General features: G+C 36.5%; 1 protein-coding gene across 1 annotated transcript in view; it reads right to left on the bottom strand.

The window, feature by feature from the left end:
* Positions 1–17,851, bottom strand: part of LOC115768651 (piezo-type mechanosensitive ion channel component-like) — a gene marked incomplete at its 5' end in the record, with an annotated part of 139,268 nt that extends 121,417 nt beyond the window's left edge. The window contains 7 exons of the mRNA XM_030713327.1: positions 14,868–15,015; positions 16,000–16,161; positions 16,216–16,267; positions 16,328–16,848; positions 17,045–17,331; positions 17,385–17,674; positions 17,721–17,851. Of these exons, the coding sequence (XP_030569187.1) occupies positions 14,868–15,015; positions 16,000–16,161; positions 16,216–16,267; positions 16,328–16,848; positions 17,045–17,331; positions 17,385–17,674; positions 17,721–17,851 (1,591 nt within the window). The remainder of the gene's footprint in view (positions 1–14,867; positions 15,016–15,999; positions 16,162–16,215; positions 16,268–16,327; positions 16,849–17,044; positions 17,332–17,384; positions 17,675–17,720) is intronic.
* Positions 17,852–18,557: the final 706 nt, after the last annotated feature.

Here is an 18,557-nt window from a genome sequence, read left to right as displayed (position 1 = left end):
ATGACTACCTTGAGGAACACCAGAAGTAACGTGAACCCGTTTAGAGGTAGTCAGCCTCAGCATTACTCTTTGGGTCCTACCTTTTAAATAAGAATTAATCCAAAGCAAAAGAGACAGAGGGAAACCTATTCGGTCAAGTTTAAAAAGTAAAATGTCATGGTGCACAGAGTCAAACGCTTTACTAAAGTCAGTGTAAATGACATCAGTTTGCATTTTCGAAAGGAAAGCATCGTTTACCAAGGAAGTAAACTCAAGCAGATTGGTCGTAGTTGACCGATTCTTTACGAATCCATGTTGAACAGGGGAAACAAGTGATTTGCAGAAATGCTGCAAATTCGAAGTGATTATTTTTTCAAATAATTTAGGAATAGCGGACAGTTTTGCAATGCCCCTGTAATTTCGTATATCAGACTTCCCACCTTTCTTGTGAAGAGGAATGATATAAGATTCTTTCCAAAGAGATGGAAAGACAGAAGTTTCAAGGGATAGATTAAAAAGCTTTAGCAATGGATAAAGAAGGGAAGAACTACACTCCTTGAGTAGACAACTAGGAATATTGTCCGGCCCAGGAGAGTAAGAAGACTTTAAAGAGTTTATAATAGGAGAGAGGAGTGTGAAATAATTAGAGGAGGTATATAACTTGCGGAAGAAATAGTATAAGGGTAAGCATTAGTATTAGGACAGACTGAAGAGTAAGTTGATTGGAAAAAATTAGCAAAGAGGTTAGCAGAATCAGTGTCATTGCTAGCTTTATCCAAGCCAAGAAAAAAAGAAGATGGCAAACTTGAAGATTTACGCTTCAAGTTTACAAAATTATAAAACTGTCTCGGATTTCGGGCAAATTGCCTTTTACAACGTGTTAGATAATTCTCATAGCATTGAGAATTAAGAAGAAAGAAGTTCGACTTGGCTATGGAATATTTAGCCAAGTCTGTACACGAACCAGACTTTTTAAACTTTTTAAAATATTTGGATTTTACATTTTTTAGATGTGATAATCTGGGAGTAAACCAGGGTGGTTTTGAAAAAGTAGTCGAAGGAATTGACTTAGGAATACACACATCTAAGAGGGAGATTAGGGTGATGTAAAAAAAATTAATGGCTGTATTCATATCAACTGAGTCATATAAGAAAGACCAATCGGTTGAATAAATAAGCTGATTCAGCAAAGAATAATTTCCTTTGCGAAAGCAATAGCGGGGCTTATTGACTGATGAGCACGAAATGAAAGGATTACAATTTAGCATTGCAATCTCTAAAGTTGGATGATAGACATCCTCAGGAAGAGATAAAGGAGGGGACCTAGACACATTAGAAATAAGGTAGTCGTTAACAAATACAAGGTCAAGTGTTCTAATCAAATGATTAGAAATTGAATTGATTTGAAACAACGAAAGATCAAGCATGGAGTCTATAAAATCGTGCTGTGCTGAGGGCACTAGATAATTTTTGGCAGTAAATAATGACCAAGAGATGTTGGGCAAATTAAAATCACCCAACACCATAAATAGGTCACTATCACGCACGTGTGAAGAAACTTCTTTAATACAAGTAATATGTTTCATATAAACTTGAATATCAGAAGAAGGTGGGACATAAGAGCATGTTACATAGACATTCCGTGTAGGAAAAGACACCTTAACTGAGACAATCTCAGCGTCAGTAGGCGTACTAAAACAGAAAAGTTCAGACTGGAGAGTGGCTTTAACGGCAATTAACACCCCACCACCTCGAGTAGGCCGATCATTTCTATAAACAATAAAGTTATTTGATAAAATCTCAAAATCAGATATGGTTGAGTTTAACCATGTTTCTGAAAACGCTATAATATCCGAATAGAAGGAAGTGCTGGCCATGAAAACATTTTGATAATGAATAAAGATTTGGTCAGAAGATGAAGCTAGTTTTTTGGGGCAGAAATGGTACCCTGTATTGAAGGGACTGGAAGGGTGACAGGCTGGTTACGCTTTTTATACCCTGAACCCATTATATTCTTAATCAGCATCAATAGCCGAGCCGATCTAGCCATGTCCGTCCGTCCGTCCGTCCGTATGTATGAACGCAAGGACCTCAGAACCTATAAGAGCTAGAGACTTGAAATTTTAGATGTAGATGCTCCTAGTTCCCGCGCAGATCGAGTTTGTTTCCGATAATCGATAACTTACACCGTTTCCAAGCAATTGATAAAAATCTATATCGATATGCTGTTTTTTGGGCAATTTCGGTAAATAATAAGAGCTAGAGCTATGCATTTGATGTTGGAAGAAGAGGGTATCCCCTAGTCGGGAGCTAGTAAGACTAGAACCTCTTACTTGTTAGGCTTGAACTCGTGAACAATCATGTGTGGAGGCCAAAATTTGGGATCACAAATGATTGGGAACATATCATGTGAAACATTTATTTTGAATGATGATATTTCACGAGGGGTGGAGAAAATAAATTTGGTTATTGGCACGCTAGCAGAAGATTTGCTAGCAAATCGACGAAAGTCGAGACACAAAAACTTGCCTACGAGGGGCAACTACCGTTAAAATAGGCGCAATGATTGTTTTTAACAATCTGGGCAAGATTGCGCGCAGGTCTACCTTTGCGGCCAGGAGCTGACGGGGCTGAGGCAGTTTGATTAACTGGGGCGGGATCAGGTACGGGCTCTACTGGGGCAACTACAGGGGTTGAAATAGGGGTAATTGGACAGTCGCTTGGAGAAGGCGATAAGGACAACATTGGAGATACAACCAAGTTGCTATGAAGGGACAAGAAAGGCGTAGGTGTCTGAACAGACATACGTCTGTCCGTCCGTCCGTCCTTATGTATGAACGCAAGGATCTCAGAACCTATAAGAGCTAGGGACTTGAAATTTTAGATGTAGGTGCTCCTAGTGCCTGCGCAGATCGAGTTTGTTTTCGATAATCGATAACTTACTCCGTTTCCGAGCAATCGATAAAAATCGATATCGATAACCTGTTTTTTGGTCAATTTTGTTTAAATATTAAGAGCTAGAGTCACCAAACTTGACATATAGCTTCTAAAATAGAATATATATGCATTTAATGTTGGAAGAAGAGGGTTCAGGGTATCCCCTAGTCGGGAGCTCGCGACTAAAACCTGCTACTTGTTTTTTATACCCTTGCAGAGGGTATTATAATTTTGTCGTGAAATGTGTAACGCATAGAAGGAGACATCTCCGACCCCATAAAGTATATACATATATTCTTGATCAGCAAGATCATCTGTCTGTCCGTCTGACCGTCTGTCTGTTTCTATGCGAACTAGTCCCTCAGTTTTAAAGCTATCTTAATGAAACTTTGCAGAACTCCCGCTTTCTGTTGCCCGCAGCACATATATCAAAACCAGCTGGATCGGACCACTATATCATATAGCTGCCATAGGAACGATCGGTCGAAAATTAAGTTTTTGTATGAAAAAACATTTTGTTTATCAAGATATCTTGCGCAATCTCGGCAATTATAAATTTTGGTAAGCTCCTCATATATATGCAAAATCCATTTAAGCTAGGACCACTATATCATATAGGTGCCATAGGAACGATCGGTCGAAAATTCAGTTTTTGTATGAAAAATCTTTTTGTTTATCAAGAAATCTTGAACAAAGTCGGCATTTATTAGTTTTACTAAGCTCCTCATATATATTAAAATCCTATTAAGATCGGACCACTATATCATATAGCTGCCATAGGAACAATGGGTCGAAAATTAAGTTTTTGTATGAAAACACATTTTGTTTATCAAGATATCTTGACCAAACTCGGCAATTATAAGTTTTAGTACGCTCCTCATATATATGCAAAATCCTTTTAAGATCGGACTACTATATCATATAGCTGCCATAGGAACGATAGGTTGAAAATTAAGTTTTTGTATGACAAAACATTTTGTTTATCAAGATATCTTGACCAAACTCGGCAATTATAAGTTTTAGTAAGCTCCTCATATATATGCAAAATCCTTTTAAGATCGGACCACTATGTCATATAGCTGCCATAGGAACGATCGGTTGAAAATTAAGTTTTTGTATGAAAAAACATTTTGTTTATCAAGATATCGTGACCAAACTCGGCATTTATTAGTTTTACTAAGCTCCTAATATATATGCAAAATCCTTGTAAGATCGGACCACTATATCATATAGCTGCCATAGGAACGATCGGTCGAAAATTCAGTTTTTGTATGAAAAAACATTTTGCTTATTAAGAAATATTGAACAAAGTCGGCAATTATTAGTTTTACTAAGCTTCTCATATATATGCAAAATCCTATTAAGATCGGACCACTATATCATATAGATGCCATAGGAACGATCGGTCGAAAATTAAGTTTTTGTTTGAAAACACATTTTGTTTATCAAGATATCTTGACCAAACTCGGCAATTATAAGTTTTAGTAAGCTCCTCATATATATGCAAAATCCTTTTAAGATCGGACCACTATATTATATAACTGCCATAGGAACGATCGGTCGAAAATTCAGTTTTTGTATGAAAAAACATTTTGTTTATCAAGATATCTTGAACAATCTCGGCAATTATAAGTTTTGGTAAGCTCCTCATATATATGCAAAAACCTTTTAAGATCGGACCACTATATTATATAACTGCCATAGGAACGATCGGTCGAAAATTAAGTTTTGTATGAAAAAACATTTTGTTTATCAAGATATCTTGAACAAACTCGGCATTTATTAGCCTTACTAAGCTCCTCATTTAGCAAAATCTTATTAAGATCGGACCATTATATCATATAGCTGCCATAGGAACGATCGGTCGAAAATTAAGTTTATGTATGAAAAAACATTTTATCAAGATATCTTGACCAAACTCGGCATTAACTATTTTCCCTGGGCTTCTTAGATACGGGCAAAGCACTATAAGCATTATGAAAAAGTTGGGTCTGCAAGGGTATTCGATTTTCGGCGTGCCGAAGATAGCCTCTCTTTCTCGTTAAATATTCGAACGCTTTTTGGCATTTATCGGACCACTCAAACTTTACAGTCTTTTTACATAATCTTGTTATGTGACGTGAATAATCTGCAAAGTTTTTTATAAAACGTCTGTAATAATTGCAGAATGCAACGAATCTGCTAGCGCAATCAGCGTCCGTACGGACTGGATATTTTTCAATGACATCATATTTTTTGTCATCTGGCAAAATACCTTGATCAGTAAACTTATGACCTTGAAAAGTCACATCGTGCATGAAAAATGAACATTTTTCTGGATGTAATTTAAGGTTGTGTTGCCTACACAAGTCAAAAACGTTTGTTAAGTTTTTGATCATGTGGTTTTCGGAACAACTGATGACGATTAGTCGTCCATGTACAAAAAAGCTTGTAAAAGTTCTAATCCGGAAAAAACGATGGTCCTCATTCTTTGAAAAGAATTAGGCGCTTTTTTTAGACCATATGGTAATCGTGTAAAACGATAGGAGCTATTGCTCGTTGAAAAATACGTTATATTTCTAGAATTTTCTTCTAATTCTATTCGGTGAAAATTAAATCTAAGCATGAGAAATATTTTGCTCTGCCTAGTTGGTCAAGAATATCATCTATGCTTGGGAGTAGAAATTTGTCAGACAAGAGTTTTTTGTTAATTTGACGATAGTCTATAGCTAATCGCTAACTCTTGGTATCGAAACCACGTAATCTCTTTTTTGGGACAAGAAGTATAGGGCTGTTATATTCCGATACAGACGGCTCTACAATTTTATCCGAGATAAGTTTTTCGACTTGATTATTAACTTCTTCCTTATGAGTATGAGGAATTCTGTAGTTTTTAATGTACACTAGCTCAGTATCTTTTACTCTTAGTTTCTGTTTATAAAAATTATTGGTTGTTATAGATAAGGATTCGAGTCCGAATATGTTTGTATACTTGGTACAGAGATCTTTTAATTGTGTTTTGAACAATGGGGGAAAGTTCTTTTTTAGATTTTTAATCACCGGACAAATGTTTGTTGTATTTGTAATGAATATTCCTTTATCAATTTCTTGATTTGGAATGAAAATATTGATTTCTGGCGAATCAATATTGATTTGACGGACTATTTCAGAACAAGCTGGAAGTATTGTGGCATTATTATCACAAGTCAAATCTAATTGGCAATTGTACTTTTTAAAGAAGTCTATACCAATAATGCCATCACTGGGTATTGGGAAATCGTGTCCGACTATGTGAAAGTCGTGTGGAATGACGTATTTTCCGGTAGATAATTCTACGAACGCTAAACCTTTAGAAACAAGTAAGAGGTTCTAGTCGGAAGCTCCCGACTAGGGGACACCCTGAACCCTCTTCTTCCAACATCAAATGCATATATATATATTTTATTTTAGAAACTATATGTCAAATTTGGTGACTCTAGTTCTTATTATTTACCAAAACTGCCCAAAAAACAGGATATCGATATCGATTTTTATCGATTGCTTGGAAACAGAGTAAGTTATCGGTTATCAGAAACAAACAAAAAATTTAAAGTCTCTAGTTCTTATAGGTGCTGAGATCCTTGCGTTCATACATACGGACGGACGGACGGACGGGTGGACAGACAGACGGACATGGCTAGATCGACTAGGCTATTGGTGCTGATCAAGAATATATATACTTTATGGGGTCGGAGATGCTTCCTTCTGCCTGTGACATACATTTGGATTTTGCACAAATACAATATACCCTTATACCCATTTTTAATGGGTTCAGGGTATAAAAACTGAACCTTCACCGATTCCAGATATTTGAGTTGATATGTTTGAATTAATGTTTTCAAATATATCAACATGTTCTTTTTATAGTGATATGTCTGCACCAGTATCTAGCAATAGGGAAAATGCTTTACCTGTTTTTTCGTTATTTATGTTAATGAAGATACTGAGGTTCAGATTGACTGTGTGTACTTTGGGGTGTGTTGGTGCATATCTTAAGGGTTTTGTTGATTTTCCGAGTTAGTCTGAGTAACTCGAATGATTATTATGATCGTTATGATTACCGCGCCATTGCCTATACCTCTTTGGTAATTGCGATAATCATTGCCACTATTAAGTCTGCCGCGCTGATATAATACTGTGCTGGCACTTCCACTTCCACTCATTGCATCATTATATGTGCTGAAGTTTCCAGCTTTTAGTATAATGCGAAGTTTTTCATATTCACAATTTTTGGTTATTGCAGATATTGACTCTATAGAAAAGAATTTCTCTGCATTATCCAAGTCTAGGCCATCGTCAATATAAGCTGCCTCGAGTTGCTTACGCAAGTTATCGATTTCAGCTGTATATTGAGCTGCTGTTTTGCCTTTTTGTTGGGCGTTTAACAGCTTTGTCTTAATCACGTCAATGGATTCACCTTTGACGCTACTTTTTATTTTATTAATAATGCCATTAATCGTAGTCTCGTCTTGGCATTTGTATAGTATTGTGCCAATTAGTTTTGATTTTATAACTTCTACAGCCAAATCCTTTTGGTTGCCCTTTGTTCGTTCAAAAAGCCTTAAGGCTGTTAAAAAACGATTTAATGACAGTTTTTTACCGTCAAATTCAGGGACTGTAGACGAAATTTGTCTTACATATTCCCTTTCTAAGGCTACCTGGTCTTGCATGTTTGATTCTATATCGTCCAGTGTTTCAATGTCGATATCGATATTTATATCGGTAATTGGCTTCGACTCATTCAGATCTTGCAGCTGGTTTGGTTCAAACTTTGCTGCTAGAAATAGATCTTCTGGATCTTCTTCTTTAATGGAATCTAATGCATGTACTATTTTGTTATATTGATTTATCAATATTTGTACATGGTATATTAGTGTTTCTACCTTATAGGTATGCCTTTATTGATGCATTTATATGACTTGTCAAATTAGTTTTTGAAGTCATTGATATTTTTCACTGATATACTCCATTCCATGTTATTATAATAGATATGTATCTATCGATGCAGTCGCACCATTAGTATCGTTGCTGGTCCCAAAATTGGGTGTTCTTCAGTTACTAGTTTTACTGAGACATATTGCAACGTACTTAGTATGATTCCCTTTTCGATTTTTGAACATGTATCAATGGACCCATATGAGCATTGAACATGTCCGTGTATTCGAAATCACACATTTTTATAAAATCTCTATGTGACCGCAGTACGTTTAGTGCACGAGTACAAAAGTCTGGCTCATCTCTATACGTAAACCTAATGATTGCCTCTATATCTGACATATTTAAATATATTCATACCTTATCTAGTCCGTCTGCTCTACTGCTGTAGCGTTTCTTAATTTTCTTTGCATGCATTGCATACACTTTCAATGCTACTGATACAAGAGATACTGTAGTAATTATAATTAGCAAAATATTAATATTTTCTTAATATTCTTTATGGTCAATTACTTTTACGTTATTTATAACATTTGCGGCTGATTTTTCAACCTGGGATTCGTTCGAACCCATTTTAATTAAAATTTCTTACAAAAATTGATATAATGTTATTAAATTCATATAATGTTTTTGTGTAACATATAGTGTTTTTAGTTGTAAATGTTAATGTTTTTAGTTTCAAGGTTTCAATATTGCTAATAACACAAAATACTACCTAGCATTTCGCATAGCTTCACGGGCTATGTTGGTAATCGGACGGAGGTGTTTATCGCTCAATTAGAAAAAAAAAAATTTTTTTTTTTTTATAATTTAAAGTAATTAAGGATATAACTGCAACTGTTGTTCATCGTTGTATCAGCTTCGCGTCGCCGGATGTGGCACGCTGATGCTCCCTCGTATGCGCAAGTGGCGGTGTGCCTCTCGCACTTATTCCGATGGCACAGCTTGTTGCGCTGGCGGTACCGGTGCTGGTCTTCGCACAGGTGTTTATTTGTTGGAGGTGACGGCTGTGCAGTGTCTGCACGTATATTCGCAGAAGGGGCTGTCGAGTGGGCCTTCGCAATCCTGTGGGCACATTCGTTTTACTTTTGGCAGGCTGGTTGCGGCAATGGGTGTAACTGTAGCATGCGTACATATGTATATACATACATATGAATAAGGCTACAACACTTTGTTGTTATGCCAACATAATGCAAACATAAGCAGCGACTTTGTCGCAGCGCGCCTAACGCTAAGTGCCCTCTGCGCATATTCAAGTGCATACGAAATATGATCCGCACTTGATAGCAACGACCGCCCAAATGGCTAAGTCAGCGTTCTCACGCTTGACCGTCGCTGTGTATACATATGTGCGCGCATGACTCTCTCTGACTCTCTTGTTGTATATAAGCCTAAAAACCATGTATGTAAAACGGCTGCTCACTGCTTCACGGTGGACAGCTCTAACTCTAAGAATCATTGAATAAAGAACCATCAAGAAAGTCTGACGTCTTCGAAGGGAACTATTATATAACGTTTTTAGTTGCTTGGTTTATTATAGCTTTTATATTTGAGTGAGTAGTGGTGTTTGGTTTTCTCTGCTTAATTTCATTTTGCAGATAGTCGAGCTCATTTTGTAACTTCTGAGCTGTCGACCATGCTGTTGGCTGTTTTGTGTATAGCAGCCACCTTAGGTGCGCTATTCTTTTATTAATTTTATTTTTTTAAGCCACCGCGTTTATGAACCATAACACTCACTCCCTACTCACTCAGAATACGGGATGCTCAATGTCCAAGTTACGACGGCAGGTGTTATAAATGGCCGCTCGTTGATCAGGAAGTTCCTTTTTCACTTGGATATTATAGATGACCTCTTTGTTGGCCATGAAGTTCCTTTTCAAATTGTATATGATACATGGCCTCTTTGTTGGCCATGAAGTTCCTCTTTCACTTGGTCTACTGCCTCCAGGCAGGGATTCGTGACCATGTTACGGTCGCCATGTAATGTTTGGATTTAATAATAATTTTACAAAAGCACGTTAGTGCTGGTTGGCTTGGGTTTTTAGAATGATTTTATTTAAAGTAAAATATTGCGGTTAGCATATGGACACATGTATATACTTATGCTGTTATTGGTTAACAGCTACAAAGAGAGGGAGAGTGAGTAGCTTGCATATGCCTGTGTTAGTGAGCAAACATGTTGCTCATTGAATGCGCTCAGAGGGAGCGTGGGAAGTGCAGCGTAAGCATAAACGGCCAGCTAGAGAGGCTAGTGAACTGCGCTGCGTAACATGAGCTGGAGCCAATATATAAAGTTACTCTGGGCTTGTTTAATGTATAATTGTTATTGTATGCGACAAAGTGCCGCATACTTTGTGTTTGTATATAGGGTGTTCTTTAAAGGCATACACACTACAATACAAACGATGCTATTTCATATTGTACAACAGCCGAAACAGAACTTATAAATATTGTTACAAAATACATAAGAAAAACAAGTAAGAGGTTCTAGTCGGGAGCTCCCGACTAGGGGATACCCTTCTTCAAACATCAAATGAATACATAAATTCCATTTTAGAAGCTATATGTCAAGTTTGGTGACTCTAGCTCTTATTTACCAAAATTGCCCAAAAAACAGAATATCGATATCGATTTTTATCGATTGCTTGGAAACGGAGTAAGTTATCGATTATTGGAAACAAACTCGATCTGCGCGGGAACTGGGAGCATCTACATCTAGCTCTTATAGGTTCTGAGATCCTTGCGTTCATACATACGGACGGACAGACGGACGGACAGACAGAAGGACATGGCTAGACCAACTCGGCTATTGATGCTGATCAAGAATATATGTACTTTATGGGGTCGAAGAAGCTTGCTTCTGCCTGTTACATACATTTTCATTTTGCACAAATACAATATACCCATTTTTAATGGGTTCAGGGTATAACTAATCTTATTTCAATTCCACCCATACTTCGACGGATTAATTGGACTCGATATTTTACAACAGGTAAAAGCGGTAGTCAATATCTCCAAATTAACACTAGAGACTCAACGTTTCAAAATTAAGATGCACATAGAAAACAATACAACTTCAGAACTTCATATTTTGGACGATTTGTCCAAGGACATAGTAAAACTACCCGTCAGCATCGCTAACGGCGCATTTTGGTGCGAAACCACAAAGATTTCCGAAGATGACCTCATATCTGGAGGACTGTATCAAGCCAAAAACAATTTTAGTCTTATGGAAGCAATGAATTACTCACAAGACAAACGGAAATTATGCCTCGACTCAGAATTACAAGTCAATAAATACATCGAGAACGGTTACATTGAAATAAATGCCATGTCCGAAACTAATAATAATAAACCAAAGGACGGTATCAACATACTTACCCAACTGCGGACAGACCATCTAAACGCTGAAGAGTTTACAGCGCTAAAAGACCATTGCAAAAAATTCCCTAAACTTTTTCATCGGGAGGGAGACAGCATCACCTTCACTAACTTAGTCAAACATAGAATACGGTCTACAGACGTAATTCCATTGCATACAAAACCATTCCGATACAGCCTTGTAGAAAGACAAGAAATTTAGAGACAAATCTCAAAACTGTTAGAAAAAAACATAATCAGACACAGTCATTCCCCATGGAGCGCAGCAATTTTCCCAGTTTCAAAGAAACCCGACTCTTCAAATAATAAGAAATGGAGACTAGTGATAGTCTATAGAAAACTAAACGAAAAAACCGTGAAAGATAAGTTCTTGACAGGATAGGTAGAGCCAAATATTTTACGGCTTTAGATCTAGCTAGTGGATACCACATAGTTGAGATGGATTCACGGGATATTAGCAAAACAGCCTTTCGGCAATAGGAAGACATTTTAAATTTGTACGAATGGCATTCGGGCTTTCCAACGCCCCAGCCACCTTCCAAAAGGTGATGGACAACGGCAATTGTTGTTTAATCTATCTTGACGACACTATAGTCTTTTCATCTTCACTCCAAGAACACGTCAATGACCAAAAGTTAGTATTCGACAGGTTAAATAGAGCAAATTTAAAGCTTCAACCAGAAAGCAAATCGAATACCTAGAACACGTAGTAACCGATTTCGGTATAAAACCTAACCCCAGCAAGCTAATTGCCATTAAAGCATTCCCCATGCTAAAAACCAGTGGACAAATCAAATCCTAGGACTGCTCGGTTACTATAGAAAGTTCACAAAAGATTTCGCAGCAATAACTAAACAATTTAAAAGCAAAGCCACAGTAAAAATAAGTGAGGAATACACTAAAGCATTTGAAACTTCACAAATACAATAAGCCCTTATACCCATTTTTAATGGGTTCAGGGTATAAAAAAGGACAAAATAGTAATAACAGTCATATTTTACAGATTCTGCTGTGGGACAGCACAGATTATTAAAGTACAACAGCTGGAGGAGCATGACAGACTCACAAAAATAAACTTGGGGAACGCAAGAGTTATAACATCATATAAACACCTTTTACACAGAAAACACAGAAAAATTCGAAATAGCACTAAATGACCTAAGACAAGTAAAGTTTTCAGGAGAAATTATACAGTCTAAAAGCAAAAATAGACCAGCTAAAAATCAAAATAAACGCATTACTACCCAAAAAAAGGGAAAAGAGAGGTCTGATAAATGATCTTGGTAGTGTAATAAAAGTAGTAACAGGAAATATGGACACAAAAGACGCCCAATCTATTGCCGATAAATTCAATGTTATTAAAGAAAAAGAAACCAAAATTCTGAAAATGTCAACAAACAAATAATATTTAATCAATTAACTATTTTAAGATATCAAAACATTACCGATCATATTAACCAAGAACAGGGTATAATTAATAATTTCATTAAAAATTATAAAAATAACATTTACAAAACAGTAAACGTAGACCATAATGAAATTCACCTACTTCAGTATATAACAAGAATAAATTTTAATATAGATGTATTATACAACCACATAGATAATATAGCATAAATTATTCAGCTAACCAAATTGAATATAATATAATTTATAAACGAATTCATTTCAAGCCAAAATGTCTTAGTAGGATCCGATGAACACCTATATGATTGTTAACATTAGAAACTTACATAAATAACTTTAATATAGCATTCCATGTAAAAATCCTACCGTTAGACCACACTAAAGTCCTGATAGTACCAAAGTACATCTTGTACGCCCACAACGGTCAAATCTTGTACCTTGAAAGCAAATGTCCCAAAATCCATCAGACATTTATATGTGAAAACGCATCTACACAAACGAATTTAGTCAATATCCACTGCCTTAAGGGCATTCTCTTTGACCAAACGGCAAACTGCGACATCAAGGATATCGGCCGTCAAGAGGTCATCAGAGAAGTGGAACGTTGACATATCTTCGTCTTTAACACTATAAACAACAATGTCACGTCTTCATGTCACAGACCCTTCATAATAAACGGGTCAGCTATTGTAACATTTGACAATTGTACGGTCATATCAACGGCTTACCATACGATGATACTGTAATAAAGTTTGAACAAAGGACAGAAAGTTCCATAGAATCGTTCAAGCAAATGAACATACACAACACATTCGAAAATTTAAATATGGAAAAACTCCATCTACAGACATTATCAAGCCGAAACGACCTAATTGTCATAACGACGACAGCCACCAACCACCTTTTCACACTTTATATACTGCTAACCATACTGACAATATCTACTGTATGCATCTGGACACTCAAAAGAAGAAACATCATCTTCACGGCCATTCCATCGATGTGGCCGTCACTCCATTCCAGGGGGGAGTAGTTACCGACTATACCATACAGGGTATATATGATTCGGTCCCACCCGCCAAGCCGCCGAGAAACGGCGGCAGCAGCAGACCATTGTGACACTATGTTGCAATGCTGATCCAGCACTATAACAGGATGTTGGTTGCGACAGTTCTCCTGCAAGACACTTGAACTGCTGCAACGGCAATTTGTGAGATACATGTAGCTAGCTTTTAAGAAAACCATTGTATACATTTAGCTTTAATGAAGCTCGAAGAATAAATAGATATTCAGTTCAGTTTGGAACATTCAAAGAAAACGTTGCAGTGATTATTAAATTCTTATTTTATTCTACATCAAATCAATATACATATATACATGTACCACCTTATCGCATTGACGATACTGGTAGCACGCGCCAATAATGCTATTTCTTTTGCGCCCATGATTTGCCCCACACACATTTGTGTGTGTGTTTAGCTCCCGAAATACAAAAATCACAAAAACTTCGTCTTATCAAATTTGCAAGGGACAGGCAGGCATTCAACCAACATGCACACAAGCGTCAAAACTCTTCTATTCATATACAAAATATGCAAGTATACGTGAAAAGCGAGCCCAAAATATTTTAAATGCACACATGACACCGTTTAGGTACCCTTTCCAACGATAACGAGCTAAAATGCTAGAATTTCGCAACGACGTGGCAAACCCTTTCATTATTTCATATTACTCGTCCTTTCAAAAGGAAAGAAAGCCACTGACTTTTGATAAAAATTTACAGGTACACACACAGACAGTACAACGGTAAATAAAAAAATTGAAAGAGCTCTGAGAGTAAGCCGAAGCATTTTCCTGTAGTGTGAGCGAAAAAAAAAGCAGCAATGCCGTTCTATCACTCAAGTCATATGTATTTCTTACTCTCTTGCTGTCTGAGCGTGCGAGCGTATGTCGAACCCGAACAATAACGAAGGCGACTTTGGACCAGCCGCATATAAAACGAGAGGCCCCAGTGTCTTCCACGGGTTGTCCAGTTTATATGTTGCTTGGTTAGTGGTAGCATATAACAAGTCTGTTAATGAATTGGATTTTATGTTGTACAAGTAGCAATAAGAATTTATATTATTAATATTCCTGGAGGGGGCATTACAAAAGATTCATATATAATTAAAAATAGTAAGACTTACAAGAGAAACAATTGTACAACTTACCACAAACTTTGGGAATCCAAATAACAAGACAAAGAAATTTATGAAATCACATAAGAACAGTAACGTATATACATCGGTAGATAAACGTGCCTTGTGAAGTAGAGCAAGAAAAAATTTATTTATTGCAGACGAAGGACCACCTTTATGTCTGTGGGTTGGATGTTATATTATTTGTTTTAATTTTCAGTTTAATAAAATGTTAACGAAATTATCGAAATCTAACGATAAGCTTAATAGATATATTTGTGGAGATAAACCTATTCCGAATGAAAAACCATGTTATATCATTGGTTGCAAAGAGTCTCTCATGAAGTTATACAAATAAATAGCTGAATGAACTTATAGACTTTGAAGGTAACATTCTTCTTAAAAGTGTTATAACATATGTAATATATATAAAGTCATCTTTAAATAAATAAGGTCTAGTCAGGGATATTCTGAACCTATTTCTAACACCACCCAATGCATTTAGCGCTGCGCGCTTGCTTACAATTACAATTTTTATTTTACATAATAAAAATAAATTTGACGAAAAAAGAGTTTTTTCCCTCCGCTGAGGTTGAGCTCGCAACAACCTTCAGCTGTCCGAACTACTTGCCATCGCAATATACCTTACAGCCAATCCTAGAATTGACTTATTATGCAATCAAAACTGAATTAAAATAACAGCATATTCGCACAGCCCATCATCAATATAATCGCAATCTTATACCCTGAACCGATTAAAAATGGGTAAAACGGGTATTTTGCATTTGTGCAAAATGTAAATGTGTGTAACAGGCAGAAGGAAGCATCTTCGACCCCATAAAGTATATATATTCTTGATCAGTATCTGTCCGTCCGGACGGACGGACGGACGGACAGACAGACGGACATGGCTAGATCGACTAGGCTATTTATGCTGATCAAGAATAAATATACTTTATGGGGTCGGAGATGCTTCCTTCTGCCTGTTACACACATTTGGCTTTCGCACAAATACAATATACCCTTATACCCATTTTTAATGGGTTCGGGGTATAAAAAGGAAAGAGTGTATATAAATAATTAGGGATTAATAATGTTGTATAATGTGGCTGTAATTTTTTTTGTTCGGAACCCCGAAGTTAAAGTTTTTTTTTGTTTTGCTTACTCTAAATTTTTCATGGCAACGCGATAGTTCTCTGATTCGATGTTATGATAAACATATTTATTTTCCATTCCTGGTCGTAATAAGTCATCAATATCCCGTTCCAATTCACTTGTATTAGAGCGATTGACAGTAGTTTCCTTAGGCTCACTTCCTGACTCTTCCCTTAAATAGCTACAATTTAATCAGGTATTAAGGTAAAAGGTTAAATAAACATACCTGAGTCGCTTTAAAATATCTGTTGGTCGTTCCTTGCTAAAAGTTTTGCTATCTTAAGATTTTGTGTTAATATATGTACTAGAACTAAATATAAATTTCACAAGAGACTTACTGGTTTGGTTAAGTTGTACCGGGTCCGTTTCCGACCTTGGTATATTCCAAATTCCTTGTTTTTTCAGCATATAACGGTGCCAGAATAGTACAACCAAGAGCAAAAGATCATATACCGCTTTGCCATGCTTTGTAAAAAGCTCAAAATCTGTTGTCTTGGCCAGTTTTATAAGCTTAGGGTCAAGAACGATTTTTTGATGCATTATGCACTTTAAAAAAATCATTGCCAACGTGTATGTGATAAGCGTTACCCAGAAATTCTTTGTTGGACGCGGTAATGTAAGGGCACCCCAGTAAAGGACCAGAAAAGGCATTGGCAACGAAATTATTGAAGAGTTTGCAGCCTGGTTGACGAATACTGCCAAATAGCTGACCACTTCCGTATTGGCAATAATTGCATACCACAAAGAAATTAACATTTGTACAAAATTATTATGATTGAGTGTCGTAAAATCCTCGCTCTTTGATATCAAATCAGGCGTCGACTCTTTTGGGGGAGGATTAATAGCATCCAACTGTTTGCTATATTAAAGAAAAATTCAGGCAGAAATAAGTGGATTTTTAAGTTAAGCTATTTGCGGCAGCGCTAAGTCAACAAATGTACAACACTGGTACTGTTTCAGTAGTTATCATACAGATAAAGAATATTCAATTGTGAAGATTAAGAGGAAACGAAATCGAATGAGACTTATGTGTATCCAAGTCAATGCACACTCACTCGTAAAGGGATTGATTTAAAAAGCTGAACATCGCTGCAGTATTGACTAGTCCAAGCCGGTTCATTGTACTAATGTCTTGTAACGTCTTTTTCTCTGCCGACAGTACCTTGTGCACAAAACGATAGTTACGGGATAGCCGGTTTAACCGAAACGTCACTAACATAATAAGTTCAGCAGTTAGTTTAATTATTGGATGCGTTTCGAAGTCAATTTCAGAATCCGAGCTATAGTCGTTTATATTACCGCTACTGCCGTGGGACGTTCCGTGATCAAATTTTTTTTTAGACTGTGAATAAAAACAGTTGCGCTTAGATTTTATTAAAAATACTCCGATTTTACATAAATAAGCATTTGACGTGTGTCCTCTTTTTCCAGAAAGTCATGCTCTTCGTACAAAATAGGTTCATCAATATCATTATATTCCTCAAACATATAGTAGTCTCCTGTACGCACAGCATGCGGGTGAAGACGTAAGTCTCTTCTTTTAGGTGGTGATGGGTGTGTTAAGCTTATAGATTTTGACTTTATAGTTTTTATTGGGTTTTGAGATGATACGCTAATATTATCGTCCTGCGAACTTATATGCTCACTTGAATCGAATTCCGAATGCTGTCTAGTTGCATTCGCCTCTAAAAATAAATATATTAGTAAATATATTTTGGCAATCACACTTACTTTTGTAATTTTCTCTGTTGCTAGCTCGTATTAATTCCATCTTTGCCTTTACACTTTCCAGCACGTTCTTTTCGCACTCTCTTCGATCATAAATTTGCTTATAGTGCAAATTTTCAATAATACTGGCACCACTGAGGGAATATGCTTGTTATAATTCTTAAACAATATCAACAGGATTCAACTATAAAGCGACAGACACTTGTAGAAGTGCCGTTTCAATTGCAAAAACAGATTAGGGAATTTGCTTTTTGTTTCTATTCCCAGACTGCTTATATCCAGACAGGAAGGCACGTTGCGGAAATCTACATGCACTGATCTTAGACTGGAGACTACTGCTAAGCTCAACCAATATACCGGATGTATTTTGACACATTTAATGGATGCACGGGGAATTAATTAAAAAATCAAATGGTTAAATACATGATAGCGTTACGTCTAAATTAGAGCCGACACACTTAATAAAACATTCAGAGATGCTTCGACTGTTCAGGAAACGCAGATGTATTTTGTCTCCTTTCTTTACCCAGCCCATCTGTACAATGCTTTCATTGTTACATTGTCTCTTGATTGACCCTCTAAAATGGTTACCACATTTTACATTGACATGGATACTCGATAGATTAATCATTTTGAATTAGCAGGGCATATGCGCTTCTATAGACTTAATATTTTAATTCAATTCAATGCACTAGCTATTTAACGCAGTTTCTAATTTCATAAACTATAATTTCTCAAATTTACGTCGAATACGTTTTAGAATATAGGCGCGATAAGCGCTCGTGAAGTTAAGTCTTAAAGATTTGTCGCTATTTTACCTTAGTTCCTCCTATTAACACT

Source organism: Drosophila novamexicana, unplaced genomic scaffold, assembly GCF_003285875.2.
Source record: "Drosophila novamexicana strain 15010-1031.04,08,12 unplaced genomic scaffold, DnovRS2.1 tig00001892-arrow-arrow-pilon, whole genome shotgun sequence".
NCBI lineage: Eukaryota > Metazoa > Arthropoda > Insecta > Diptera > Drosophilidae > Drosophila > Drosophila novamexicana.
This window is presented reverse-complemented; position numbering and strand designations above follow the sequence as displayed.